The sequence below is a fragment of the Crassostrea angulata genome, chromosome 5 (assembly GCF_025612915.1).
Source record: "Crassostrea angulata isolate pt1a10 chromosome 5, ASM2561291v2, whole genome shotgun sequence".
Lineage (NCBI taxonomy): Eukaryota > Metazoa > Mollusca > Bivalvia > Ostreida > Ostreidae > Magallana > Magallana angulata.
The window spans coordinates 28,398,617-28,413,373 of record NC_069115.1 but is presented as its reverse complement, the minus strand read 5'-3'; the positions used below and the strand labels follow the sequence as shown (position 1 = coordinate 28,413,373).

The 14,757-nt window shown below is 33.8% G+C and overlaps 2 protein-coding genes across 5 annotated transcripts in view; one reads left to right on the top strand and one right to left on the bottom strand.

The window, feature by feature from the left end:
* LOC128183876 (PR domain zinc finger protein 1-like) overlaps positions 1–14,054 on the bottom strand; it is a 39,297-nt gene extending 25,243 nt beyond the window's left edge. Inside the window, exon 1 of one of the 2 annotated variants that reach the window (XM_052853083.1) lies at positions 13,816–14,054. In XM_052853083.1, the coding sequence (XP_052709043.1) occupies positions 13,816–13,891 (76 nt within the window). In that variant the 5' untranslated portion in view covers positions 13,892–14,054. Of the gene's footprint in view, positions 1–9,815; positions 10,049–13,815 lie in introns of those variants that run through there. The other variant, XM_052853082.1, reaches the window with a different exon arrangement.
* On the top strand, positions 481–7,438 carry LOC128183877 (uncharacterized). 3 transcript variants are annotated; one of them, XR_008243664.1, is made up of 6 exons: positions 481–646; positions 1,976–2,104; positions 4,901–5,108; positions 6,015–6,075; positions 6,655–6,684; positions 7,243–7,438. XR_008243664.1 is itself a non-coding variant. In XM_052853086.1 (3 exons), exons 1-3 carry the CDS (start codon positions 718–720, stop codon positions 5,051–5,053), a joined length of 414 nt encoding a protein of 137 aa, XP_052709046.1. In that variant the 5' UTR covers positions 669–717; the 3' UTR covers positions 5,054–5,736. The 3 variants fall into 3 exon arrangements, 1 of the variants encoding a protein (XP_052709046.1); XR_008243663.1 differs by lacking the exons at positions 6,015–6,075; positions 6,655–6,684 and having other exon boundaries at positions 502–646; positions 7,243–7,395; XM_052853086.1 differs by lacking the exons at positions 481–646; positions 6,015–6,075; positions 6,655–6,684; positions 7,243–7,438 and adding an exon at positions 669–849 and having other exon boundaries at positions 4,901–5,736.
* Positions 14,055–14,757: the final 703 nt, after the last annotated feature.

The window sequence follows — 14,757 nt, the reverse complement described above, 5'->3', positions numbered from 1 at the left end:
GAGACACACAAACTCCACAATGATTGACACTCGCTCTCAGATTGTTTTTCTTCAGGTGTGATACAGAGATAGGCTACCCCCTTAGTTATCTCCATGCAGTGTTTTTACCTGGCCGTCCTTCCCTTGGACCCTTTTGCTATTGTAATGTATGATATGGCTTCTTCGATCCAAGGGGGCCAGTCCATTCTATTATTTTTTCAAAGAACATGATAGAGAGAAAAAAAAATTCACCTGAGGTATTATTTATCAATTTTTTTTTTCTATTAAAAATTCTCATTTTCCAATAAAAAAATTTACCTGAATTAAATAAAAAATCTTTCTTACTGCATGTGAATTTTTGTAATATTTTTGCTTTTTTGTTTATTTAATGAGAAGTAATTAAACAAACAAAGATTAAATTGATTCTGATTATTTATTTGGATTTCTTCATCCTTTACGGCCTCACAGTGGGTTTTGACATCATTTCCGTGACTGATCAAGATGATGCAGGGGGGAGGAGTCTCTCATCACCTCCATTAGTCAAAGCCTCAGGTGAAGCGACACATTGATGGGGGCAACAATTCAATAAGAATGCAATGCACACTCCCTCTCTGACCAATCAAATCAGCCGATAGACTGCTATACACTTAATTGTGTATTTCAACAGGTAAAAAGAAGGGAAGGGGGGGTGAAAAGGAGTGAGAATTTTTTTTTCTGTTCAAAGGATTTGCACTCTGCATGCATGTAGATGAAATTGACGCTTTCATGATTAAAAAACAACTTAGTGACAAAATGCGTAACTTCTCGACTACACTGCAATCCTCCTATTGTAGGCTTAGAATCTCCTCCGTGAATGGTTTCCGAGCGGAGGTACGAATAACCATTCTCTTTAAATCCCCGACTGTGAACCTCGTCTTTAAGACTTGAAATTAAATTTACTTTTAGTTTCAATTAACCCCAATGTTTATATCTTAATCTTGAAGTTTTCTCACTTTTAATCCCCATGAAGTGAAGTCATCCACTGTCCGCTTAATCCCCGGGATTAAGTCTTCACGAGTGCGTATTGTTGGAATACACATTAATATGCTTATGTGTGCAGTACCTTCGTCTCTCTCGTTTCTCAGGAAAAACCATAAATTCTCTCATTTTGAATGGAGGTTGTCTAACTGGTGTATCAAATGAAAGACTTTAGACAATGAGAATGAATTTAACTTTTTTAATAAAGAAATACCAGAGTTCTCTTGCATGAAAATTAAAGATTTAAAATAAGAGAGAGATAGTAAAGATTAATTCTTTACCTCTCTTCAGACTTTTTTTAATTTCGGGCGAAAGTATTGAGTGTTCAAAAATTTATCTATAAATGTCTTCCTGACTGTGATTCTAGAAACTCTGCACTCCGTGAAATCGGAATTATTTTCGGATGATTTTTATCTGTTTTGTGCAAGAATAAAAGCAATACTTTGAAGCTCTTCTATTTCTGCAGGTATTATTTTTCACCCCTTTCTAAATGCATAAAATTCAGATCGAATGCAATGTATAAGATAATCAGCACATGGACAAGAAGCCATAGAATCGTAGAAGACGTGACAATAAAAGAATTCATTTCCAGATAAAAAAAAAAAATGATACTCAACATAACAAGATAAACGCAAAAAAAAAAAATCCTTCAACACAGAAAATGACATCAAATCCCTCTCAAAACATGTATGAACTTTTGATAGGTGAAAATATCTTAAGTATAGGAGATAAAAAAAACTTAATAGTTATCTAATCTGTGGGGTAGAGGGGGGTGGGTATTCATGGGAAACCAACACATTTCATCTTATTTCTGTCGCACTGACTTGCATGGACTTTATTTCTGATAGTGGCCAAGTACCATGAGGATCGAAGATTAAAATTTTGTAATCTCTAGACTTTGACTTCGGGGTTTTTTTTCCCTCTTTAGGTAGCCATCTTTTGCCACAGTATATAGATAATCTGATTTTCCCTCAATAAGTTCCAGATTTGGATAGCGGGCACACACAAGGAGTACTTTACTGGTCAGTTAACAAGCACAGGTGAATCGAAGCCATACCTACCCCCCCCAAAACACCTGTTCGCTGAGAGTGAAGAAGACCCAAGACAAGTATGTTTTGACAAACATCCTACAACATCAAAGGGCTGGGGTTTGTTTTTCTTTGGGGGTCTTAAAACAGTATTAGGTTACAAATCTTTTAAGGTGGATTAGCACCCTGTCTTTCTTCATTATCATATTGTAAGAATTATTAAACATCTCCCCTCTTTTTCCACTCCGGTTACTTTACTCACAATGAAAAAAAAATCTTTTTACTTATCTTTGGGATTTTCTTTCTTTCTTTTTTTATCAAAAACATTAGCTCTCTTTTTAAGCCAATAATTTGCTTAAACATGTTGTTATAACCTTTTAAAATGTGTTTATTTAACTGAAGAGAATGGCTCCATGCAATTAAGTCATTCAAGAGCATTTGCAACATATTTCATGATATGTCATATTAAAATGTCAACTGAAAAAAAAATTGACAGCTCCTTTGAAACAAATGATCTAAAATTGGGGATTTTCATTCAATTAATGTAAATAACTCTTTTCCTGAAGGCTGGTAGCTAATAATTGAAAATAAACACCCCAAAATTTTTTATGTTAAATGCACATGTTACCAAACTACAAGATCCAATTGGAAAAGTGAGTGCAGTTTATCAAATATTGATTATTGTTATTCTTTTGTTGCGATACACAATTTTTATACAATATTCTCCTGGCAACATGTTTCCTTTTTAATGAGTAGATATTTGAAGAGTTGGTCAATAATTATGATAAATTATTCCCAGATGTTCATATTGTATGGTGGTAAATTTTTAATTCACTGTCCAAAACATGAGTAAACACTCGATCTTCTCTCACAAAATTATTTTTTTTTTTGCTGCAAGTTGTTTAAATATTTTTTTTAAATAGTTTTGTGTGGTCCTCAAAATACTACCTGAAAAACTTTCTCAACTTTGACCTTTACCTGAAATAATGACCTTGATTCAAGGTCATTTGACACACCAGTACCATATACCGGAACAATTTTTTATGACCATCATAATCCTTTCAATTCTCTGCACATGTTTTTAGGTTTTGGACCAAGTAAAATTCAGGTTAATACGAAAATTCATCACAGTGATCTGCCTTATAAAAAGGGTTTTCGACCTTAATTTTCTGCATCTAAATAATTATATAAATCAGTTATCAAAATTCAAATAAATCTAAAATAAAATGCTTTGACATCTCATTTAAAATTTTATAACTTGTAGCACAAATGAATGGAAGCATTTTTAAAGGTTAATTATGTAATTCAAAAAATCAGACCAATACAAAAAATAGGGATGAAAAGCACTTGAATGATAAAAAGCAAAGTAGAGCCTATCTTTGACTTAGCTAACACTAAAAGAAAAGTTCTCCTTTTAATGTCCGATGAAAATCTTTCAGATAAAAATATTTTTTTTGCTCCTTTCTCAATAAAAAAACCTCCCAAACACATAAATACTTAGGAAATTACCCAGAATACAATTATGAGTTTAATCTATGGACGGGGGTGAGAGATGATTTTTGAAAGACAGTTTCTTTGGCTTTGCATTAGATTGGTTATGATAAAGTGGACCGTAAAATATTGACATTTACGAGGAACCACATGACACTGTGGAGACAAGATCCCTACCACACACCGTCGTATTATGGCTTGTATCAATTAGCATGGTGATTTACGAAAGATATCGTATCTCCTATACACCCAGTACTTTTTTCCCCCTCCGAAGTAAACCCGATACACCGATATATATATAATTTTTTTTTTTATATTTCGATAGAAGTCATTGGCTTTCTTCCTTCCTGTGCCGTCGAGCTTCCCCCCTTTTTTTTTTTGGCCGTTCTATTTTTCCCAAGAGTTAAATGCTTTTAGCGGCAGATACTGACAATCGGTGGCGACTGTTTTATTAAGCTCTTGAATTTCTCAAACCGACTTTTATTTTTTAACAAAGATTAAATTTACAGCCCTCAATGAAATCTTGCTGATTTTTCTTCTGAAAAGACTCCCCCCTTCAGAATTTTTTTTCTCTTTTGGCTCTCATATGTTTTCCACAGCACGACAATTGTGAAAACCCCTCTTTGTCGAATAAACCCCCAAGTCACTCAGGTTTAAATGATCATCTATTATATCACTTTCGATAACCCATAATTATACTTTCTCCCAGATCCTCTAACTTTCATCCTGTTTAAATATTTGGCAATAACACTGTCTCCATTATTCAGGCAAATGTTTAGAGTATTTCAATTGAACCTCAGAATAGAGGGTGCCATCCTTGAAAAAAAAATTTCAAATGACCAGCCATTTGGATATATATGGCATGCTAACATGCAAGCTCTTTTTTTTTTTTAGACCACATGAACCTAGTTTGTATATTCAAGGAGGCAGTTCTTGAGTTTGTGCACTTTCTATATGTGTCAAGAATCAAAAGCTCTTATATTAATAAATCAAAAATCAATTTTTATTCTTTCATAAATGGGTAAACATTATTAAATTGCATTTCAAAGTGCAGTGGTACAGATTTTTGGTGCATAGAGAGGAATAACTCTGTTCAGTTCTCTCATGTTAATGACATCAATATACATTTCCGAATCAGCCCTTTTCTTTTCAAGATGGACTAGCTTGTTTAAACTGCAGATCATTGTTTTAGTACCTGCTATCTCCGCAAACCCCGATAAATCTTGCTCAGGTGAAATAACGGCAAGTCAAAGACATTGTATGGGCTGTTTAAACAAAAAACCTTCATCTCTTAAGACAAAAGAATCAAGACAATATTACATTTTCGATTTTCAATAACTCTAATCCACTAAAAAATGTCTTAATCCATCTCTTCGTGTTAATAGGTTTGTGGTTATTTCGCTGCCCCATTCCTCAGTAGAGGAGAATCGAGGACTCGACGGTCTGCTCAAGTGTGGTTTTCAGGCAGGACCAGGTGGGCTAGAAGTTCTTGGCCATTCTCCTTGGAGTGTCGCAGACCACTCTCCCAAAAAACATAAAAGTATCAATATCATTTTTATCTGATGGCTTCCGCAATATGAACAAACAAACCAGGTGAGTTTCTGTCATATCGGGATATTTTCTCTCCCCTCCAAAACGAAATCAATTAGGTTGGCTGATAAGGTCTCCCGAGAAACTAATGTAGAAAAACAACTTTCCGGAATGTCCAAGTACTTGACTGCGGTTTGGAGACTGGTGAAGATGCGAGATCGTATGACTCGGAGCATGTAAAACGCTCGGGAGACCAGGAGATGAGGACTCACTGCCGAAGCTTGCACATCACCGAGGAGAGTGGAACACGGATATGTCGCTTCCTATTGTTTCGCACACAAAAGAGCTCTCCAACAGCTCCGCCGTGTTTGTTTTGTCTGGTTTTAATGACTCGGACTGAAACAGATTTGGCTTCGGCAATTAACTCGGGTTCTAGCAATGGAGAAATTGAATTCTCTAATTGATGCCGATGTTTTCACCCATATATAGTGCGAGTTAGAAAAGGAATTAATGCGACACTTTGCCACCAACTCCCAATAAAAGTTAACCTTCCGTAAAACCCTGTTTATGTTTCAGAAGCATTTAAACTTAATGATGCACGGAGCATTTTTACTGCAACTTAGAAAACTTTAATCACCATTAACTGCATTTGTAACTTTCATCACACAATAGAATACTCTAACAAAATAAACTCATTCCCCTACTAGTATTCTAAAAAAAAAAATCAATTCAGCAGTTTCATGTAATTCATAATTTATCTTTTCTGGATTTTTTTTTTTTTACACTTTGTTAAAGTTGAAGCCCATTTGGAGTTTAAGACAGTTGAATGCTATCTTATGTGAGTGATAAAAATTTTGCCTCTTGTAAAAAATTTAAAGATCCCAAATCGGCACTTTATCAGAATTTATATAAGAAAGCACTGTCGCATCGCACATCTCGCCTGATAAAGTTTATTTTAAATCTTTTCAGATAGGGTTTCTGATAGGCCATTCAGGATCATGTGATCAGATAGGATAGAAAAATACAATGGGTATGAACTTAACTGCATCAACAAGCACAAAAAATTTAGCATTCTGATAGAAAAAAAAAATTGAATACTTAACTTGTTGTTAGAACAAAGCATTGTTGTAAAATTCTGTACAACTTTTTATGATCATTTGTTCATTTGAATCAAAATTGGTGTTTTAGCAATGAATCATCATTTTATTGGATTAAAAAATAAATTAAGTACATATGTATTATCAAAATCAAAAAGTAAAAGATTTCAAAGTGTTTGATTATAAGACTCATTTTATACTGCATTTTAAATATTAAACTTAAGAGTTATCAAAGACGAATCAGTGAGACACGAGTCTGAATGACTAAGTGAAGTCCGTTCTCTTAAAGAAATCATCCTATTTCAGAAAATTAAATAATCTGCCATTTGCTTTATTAAATTTTGTTTCAATCAGCTTATCGCTGATCTGAAGATTTTCATAATTCCGAGTAAATGAGTAAAACGTTCAGTTCCCCACGTAGGAAGAACACAAGCTACAGAAATCCCTCTACCAACGAATTGAAAGATAATCAAAGGCTTTCCCTAAAAATCATCTTTCTTTTTTAATTTCAGATGTTAATTTCAAAAGGTCATTAGTCTCTGGTACGTTCTTACGGAAGAGGAAGCCTTATCTGTTTATCTGTCCAGCCTGAGTGTCTACGACCCCCTCCCCCATTCGTAATCCCCCACCTGTTCCTCTACCCCCTATACAAGAATGATACGCAATCGCGATACACATTTGAACAAAATGCCAAAGAGAAATAAATATACATCATCCCTGGGTATATTTTTTATTATAAATGTTTTCTGATGCTATTTGTTTTGTGCTATCTCGGCTTCGATCTGAGCCGATTTCTGTTGAAAATTGGTCGTCCCACTGCAGGGGCCTCGTGTGTACTTTCATTTTGGTCGTTAGTTCCTTCCACACTGTCCGCTATAAACAACCCCGACGTGCTGATCCAACGAACGGCGCTTATGATTTTTTGGGGCGATAACGTAATGCCCCTATATACATCTTATCTCCACACTTCCTCTCATTTTTTTTGCATCAAAGTCAAAAGTCAAGCTTGAATTAAAGATAGCAAAATAGATTCTGTTGATTTCTTGATATTTGTAAAAAGATTTATTCAGTTCATAAAGATAAACTTTCTTCTTTTCTAGGCAGGCAGCATCAGCAGGCCCTGTATGCGAGTGCAAGAGGCACACCGATTGGATATTATCAGATTCGTTAAATTGTAATTGACCAGAAACTGAGTTTTTAATAAAAGAAAAAGAAAGTGGGGGCAACACTCCGATAAAGAGGGGATCTAGTTTCATTTTTGTTTAACCGGTGTTTCTGCACTGAGTTGGATACAGTGATGATGATGTTAGAATGCCTACACAGAGAGAGAGAGAGAGAGAGAGAGAGAGAGAGAGAGAGAGAGAGAGAGAGAGAGAGAGAGAGAGAGAGAGACACACACACACACAGAGAGAGAGAGAGAGAGAGAGAGAGAGAGAAAGAAAGTGACAAAGACAGAGAAAGTCAGAGAGAGAGAGAGACAGACAGACAGTCTCAGAGAGAAAGAGAGAGAGAGAGAAAGAGAGATTCATTCTCAGAATACATAATTATGTAAAAATGATATTGAAACCGCTTTTCATTTAAAATTTCTACATTCAAAACATTCGAAATGCAATTTCTACCATTTGTGCAACTTAAAAGACTTCTCATTTACTCATTTCTTAACATGATGGATGAAATCAACAAGTTTTCCACACCTAGTGAATTGTGTTACATATATGGCACTGTTATAAAAGGCTCATTTCAGAAGTTAATAAACAGAGATTATATTCTTAAATGGATATTCAATTCACCCGATTAAGTTTCACTGAAAACTTTCGTAGGCAAATGCCCCCCAAGCGATATAATGGAAACATTTGCACCGGTGTCTGTCGCATGCATTGAATATCAGATAAGCACTGCAAAATGCATTCTGCAGCCTCCAATTTAGATACAGTTGTAAGGAGATATATCTTGGGCGATACAATATCATCGGAGAAAAAAGCATTCATAGCAGGCTGCTACCAAAGAAGAATCAAATGGGCAAAAAATAAACACCTTGCTGTAATTCAAGTCTTGGAATTTCCATGATACAATAAGTACCAATGCATTACGATTTCTTTTTTCTAAAGAGGATAAAAAAAAAAAAAGAACTAAGTGCAAAAAGTTGAAAAATTTGACTTTCACCTGAGAATTTTCAATTTATCACTTTATATGGCTCTTTCTCAAATGCTACCTTAATAGGAGCATCCAAATTGGTGATTCAGAGTAATGTATTAATAAGCTTTAAAGTTTGATTGCAGTGCATTTCCAAAAAAAAAAAATTAAACTCTTTAAGTGCACAATAACAATGGCTGTAAATGAATGGGATTTTATGGAACAATGTTATTTGGACACTGTTCAATTAGTTGTTTGTCAAAGTAAAATATATTTTCCTCAAAAAAAAAAAACCCCAATAAAATCAAACTGGAGGTATGGTTCACCTTAGCTGATAGAATTCATTCCGAGATGCCATCTCGCACTGCCCGACAATACTAATTGAGACACTAATATTAAGCAAGAACAATGGTCGACAGGGGCTCCATTAAACGGCCTTATCTGATGAAACGTTTTATTTTACTGATCCTGGGCAAGCAAAGGTTCGAATTTGGAAGCCCTTTTGTCGCAGGTAGTGAACAATCAAAAAGAAACTAGATCTACGATCATTGAGAAACATAAGCAACAAAGTGTTTCAGATGGGAGGTGATAAAACAAATTATCATAGCAAGCAAATCAAGATATATATTATAAAAACTTCCAAGTTTAAAAGGACCTCCGAAAAAAATATGCAGCTTTCAAAAAGACCAAAGGATCGCCAACATTTTTTTTTTCCATATACTCTATCTAATTCTGAAATCCCTTTACTAATAAATCTATAGAATTTTTAACTGTAATTGGGATTGTTTTAGTTCAATGAAGCAAAGTTTCAATGACCTTTCTTTATACTGTTGACATTGGCAACGTGAGCTTAAAATACTGTATCAAAATTGCCAAGTTCAAGATTGTCAATGAAATTTTTAGGAAGATTCAACAATTTCTTTTGGCCAGGGGTAAAAATTCTAATGCACTAAATAAAAAAATAATTTCCATCTGCTCATAATCATTTTAAACTTAAGGAGGGATTCACTTTTCCCACCCCCTGGTAATATTTCTTAATATTCACATTTTCCATTTCTCTTTCATCATAATTTCCTCTATTAATGCTTCCTCTTTACATTATTGAATAATCCCACCCTTTTCCCCATTTGAATTAAGGAGGATAACATGATTTCCCTACTTAGAATCTTTCAACTTTCATCATTTATATAAAACACTCCCCCCCCCCCCATTCAAAACTTAATTAATTAGTTCAGGTCTTTTTCAATTCCATATACCTCTTTATTCAACCTAACGATAAAAATACTTTCCCTCATTTTCAAGTTCATCTCATAGAGATAAAATGACAACCTCTTTTCCCCCTTTAACACAGAATTAAATATTAGTTCTATTAAAACACCCCTTAATCTGTTATCATTTAACCCCTCTCCCTTCTTACATATTTCCACTTTCCTAAGGAAAGATTCCTTCATAAAGTAAAAGTAAAAAAAAAATGAACCTTTTGTTTGACCTTAAGAGTACTGTGACTAAATCAAAGAAAGTGACAAATAAATTATCTGACCTGTTTCGGTGTTACTAAAATCAGAATCACTCGACTTTTCAGATTCGTTGTCCGAAATGTCTGTCACATCCACATCAGAGGCGGCCATAGCGTCAGGCATCATAAAAATTAAAACGCTCTCAATGGCAAAGAAAACAATTTTCTCCTAAAATCTCTTTGTCACGGCTTCATTAAAAGAAGAAAAAAAAATCTTCTCTTCTTGAAACTTCAAAAAAGAAAAACTTCTGAAAGGTTGGATGTGACTTGTGAAATTGTTCAAAACCTTTTAAAGTGGAAGCTGCATTTACTAGTGGACTTATACTTTGTTTTTGGGAGGGGGAGGGGGAAAGAAGAAAGAAAGGAGAAAGAAAAAAAAAATAGAATTGAAGAAAGAGGGGGCATGAACAATAGCGGTGTTTCTGCATCGTGTGTCAACTTTTTGTCTCTCGCCAGCCACTCAGGTGTGATCGAGATGCAGGTTAAATTTCCGAGGACTTTTGTCGCTGCTTGCTCCGATAGATAGATGAGTGAATGGAAATTGACTCGATGCATTGTCGAGAGAGGACAAAAAAAATCTCACGATGACAAATCAAGGATCATCTTGTTAAGGCTTGCAGAAAACAGTTGCAAGTTGCTGGGAAAATAAATTTAATCAATCTATGACTAAAGCCTGTTTAATTCCAGCTATGTCTTTTCAAAAGTCAATGAAAATATTTTGGTTGAGTGTAATTTTATTCTATTGTATGGCACAGGGTTTTTTTTTATATAAATGAAAACATTACACTCGTCTGCTTCTCTCTTATTTAAAGCCATTGGAATAGCGACACTTTCACAACTTTCGAGATGGGACCGTATAATTATTTGTCAATTTGGTGCAAGATTAGAAATCCAAGCCCACTATTTTCCTGCTGCTAATTTGTGAGGAGTCACATTATCTTACACAAAAAAAAAAGCTGTAAAGGAAAAATTCCCAAAGACTCACCTTTGCCGAATTAAATGTATTTAACATACCTTTTAAATTGTGGCGTTATCAAAATGATAAGTCTATACAATGAATGAAAAGAAAAAAAATAATAATAACAAAAAAATTTTAACATGTTGTCATATTTCCTTTTTCTTTTATTCCAATGTTAACATTTGGGTCACTGAAGAAAATCAAAAACGTATATTCCGTATTAAAAATGACCTCTTTGAAGTTGAATAAACATGTACCCTTTTACAGTGCAAGTCACAAAAGAAGACAACCCACACCAGTAATGGTAATTTATCACTCTTAATTTCAATGAATTCAACAATGATTGTTCATAATGAGAAGTGTCTGCTTTGACTTTAAACATCAGTAAAAAGGCATCGAATTCTCATGAAGAATTCCTCAATGCCAAATCCATTTTGAAAATTGAAATGAAACTTGGGGAGAAAATGAGCCCTATTATGGAGATGATATCAACAGCTTTCAGAAAATATGACAGTTAATCTTCGCCAATTGAAGAGGGATTACTTTACTGTAAATTACAAGTTCAAGGCATTCGAAAAATTTAACAACCATCGGGTTCAGAAAAGGAGAGTTAAATCCTTTTTTATTCACAGACAAATTGATTGAAATTAGCCAGTGAAATTATTTTTCTGTAATTATCTGTTTTGACAACACCGTGGGCATTGCATGGAAAGGGAAGACCCGATCGAAAAGACACTGTCAGTGTGTTACACCCTTTTTTTCAATACTCGCAAGTTCGCAATCTTTTTTTTTAGCTTTCTCTCTTTCACACAAATTACTGATATGAAGAATCACAACATCAGTTAAATACCTATAATTATAGATATATGGGCAAATTTCAAAATTTGGCAAGCTTTATTTAACACATTGATAAAAAGAGGTACAAAAATAATTTCAACCTTTTACTAAAGACTTAGTTAATCTGCATGAATGGTTCATTTTGAAAAAAAAAAAACCCAACAACCTTCGATTTGACAAAACAGTGATTTTATGCAATTGGTCAATTACATAATTGCAGTGATAGTTATGAACAAGCAAACATTAGACTGTCTATTTAATAGCTTGTGACAAACCTAAATATGGTACATGTAAACGAAATTGAATCCAATTTTATATTTCAAATTTTTTGCTAAAAATCTCTCTATTTCTTAACATTCTCGTTTTCGACTTTTCAATTTTGTTTAATACAATAGTTTCCTTTATACCTGATGCCTCTGGTGGTGAAAGAAAGAATCAAAAGAGAAAAATTTAGCCAAAGCATCAGTTTTTATGGGGGTCTAAAATGGTAAAAAAAACAAATATTATAGTAGATGAAATCTTGTAAAACATTATCATTTCCCATACCAACATCAAACTTCTACTCTCAAGTTTTTACCTCATACTGTTCAAAACAAAGAGAACAAAGGGGCACAGCAATGCCAAACTTTTACGGGGATTGAAATATCAGAGTCCCGATTTTGAATTTCACAATTTTTTGTGTCTTTTTACAGTAAGATATCAGAGGCTATGATCTGCTATCAAACACTGTTGCCCGAATTTTAACGTACATTATTTATTTCTTTGCACCTTCTTTGCTTAAAGCGAAAAAAAAGTATGCGATGATTGCGATTGCTTTCTTTACTTTTAATTGCTGGGACCAAGTAGCACCTTCTACGACCAGCAAAAGACAGTATTACATTCCGACGAGAAATCTGAATCGGTTTCGTGCGCTTAAACTATAATGAAAAGGGGGATAACTTTGCTGGTCATTTGTATAATGTATTTATTTTATTCCTCTGCCTTTTATTTCAGGCGTAAGAAAAGTGCTTGCATTTCAACATCTCACAATTTCACCATAAATTTTCGTCACTTCAAGAAGTAAAAAAAAAAAATTCAGGTGTTTTTTCAAATTCAAATTTTCTTTTAATGGAAAAAGGTATTTATTGAGCAACGAGGAGTTGAAAAATCACCTTATTGCGACAGGCAAAGAGGTAAATTGTGCGCAGAGCTGAAATCGAATCCGATGTGCATTTTCAAGTCTTGGTAGAAGTGCGTAAAGGATGGTGAAATCCAATCACACGTTTCCTATCTCCAAAGCAGCCCAGAGACAATAAATCAGTCCATTTGGATACTAACTTTTAAGAACAGTTCACGCTTTTAAGGAATTCTCTCATGCACCTCAAGGAAAAACAAGTTGAGATTACAGGGCCGATAAATTTCTTGTAACATTTTTCACTCTTAAAGACCCCAAGAGATCGAGTGGTAGATTTTTCTTTCATGCTGAAAGAGAGGCGACGGGGTGCGTAGGAAAATTCGCTACACCTATCCTCCACATAAACTGACTTTTTTCCCATTGTATCATCTTGCCACCTGAAAAGTTTCACATCCTTTCTATAAACAAAACACTGGACTTTTCTCTTTATAACTCCTGACAAGCCAAATAGTTTCAATTTTCACTTGTTTTAATGTTTTTGAGTGCTGCCTTTAAAAAGAGGTACATCGGCTTTAGCCATCACTTCACCATCGCTAGTGTCGGATTTTCATTTTTTTTGTTTAGGAGAAAAGCAAAAAACTTTGCTTGGCTGGTTAAATATGTTATTCTATACTCTATTTCTGTTCAAAAGCTCTGTTTTTAACCTTCTTTTGAAAAAAATTAAATTGAAATTCAAAAGAAACAACTTTAGTTCTAAAAAGAGAACATGGGAAAGTTTGTTTTCTTTATCTTGTCTGAAAGATATTGCAAGGTTGCGAATGCAGAGTTAAGATGTTAAGAACTTTTTGAAATTTAAACTAATTAGATTGGTAATTTAATTTTAGCTAAAAAGTAAAAAAAATACCATGATTTTTCTTTCTAACATTGTTAAATAACAATTTTTTTTTAAAATTTAAATAATTCAAATTTGAAAAATACTTCTTTCCAACAACAAAAAAAAAATGATATAATGCTGCATTAATTTACCAAAATATAATCTCTCTCTCTCTCTCAGAACACAAAAAAATTGAAAATAATAAAAATTCAAATTCTTAAAAAAAATCAACTTGACCTACTTGTTGTGTCTTCTTGGTGAACCACGGGGTCATTTTCACCCGGCAACTGACAGCCAGTCATTGTTTTACTCAACATTCGAATTTCTCTTTTTTTGTTTTCTCTTCCTCTACTCAAACTGTCACCAAGTTCTTAATATTAAGGACCATCAACAACAAAGTTGCAGACCTTATTACTTGGTGAATAAAATTTCAATGGTACCCTCTTCAGTTTCTTTAAGCTTACTAATTAAAAGAATGTATAGAATCTTAATTTTTTTTTTTTTTTGTATACAGAATGATAGATAAAAGTCTCAGCTTGCATGAAAGAACATGAACAGAAATGGGTAGCAGCAATTGTCTCTTCGATTTGATTCTTTTGTTATCGAGCTGAAACACTGATCAACTGTAGCCATATAACCCCGCCTCTTTTGAATCTTCTTAATGCATATGGAAAACAGATCTTCAATTAAATAGCCGGTAAAACATAACAAAGAGTTAAATTCTGGTAACTAACATTATGAATACAGGCACTTTTTTTTGTAGATTGAATACATCTAATGCAAAATTGCACAGGGTTAGAATATATAAGTCAAACCAAACCCGGTAGTTGCACAGCAAAAAAACAAAAATTTTACTTGGAAAAAAGGAAAAATAATGGAAAAAGACCAAAAAAATGGAAAACCTTCTTCTTTTCAGTGTTGCTTCCTTATTGGGAAGATGCCAGTATCAAATAAATAATAGAAATAAAAGAAAAACAAAGTGTTTGTACATTAGCTTGAAATGTTATTCAATGCTTGAAAAGTTAAAGTGTGTCTGAATCGTAAGGTATAATCTTACAAACAGGACGATCAAGCAAATCCTAGTATCAAACTGTTACACGAACTTCTATTTGTATAATCACCCAATTAATCCATAATGAGAAAAAGTTTTATCAATCTATTTGATTGTTTACCAATGAAGTCT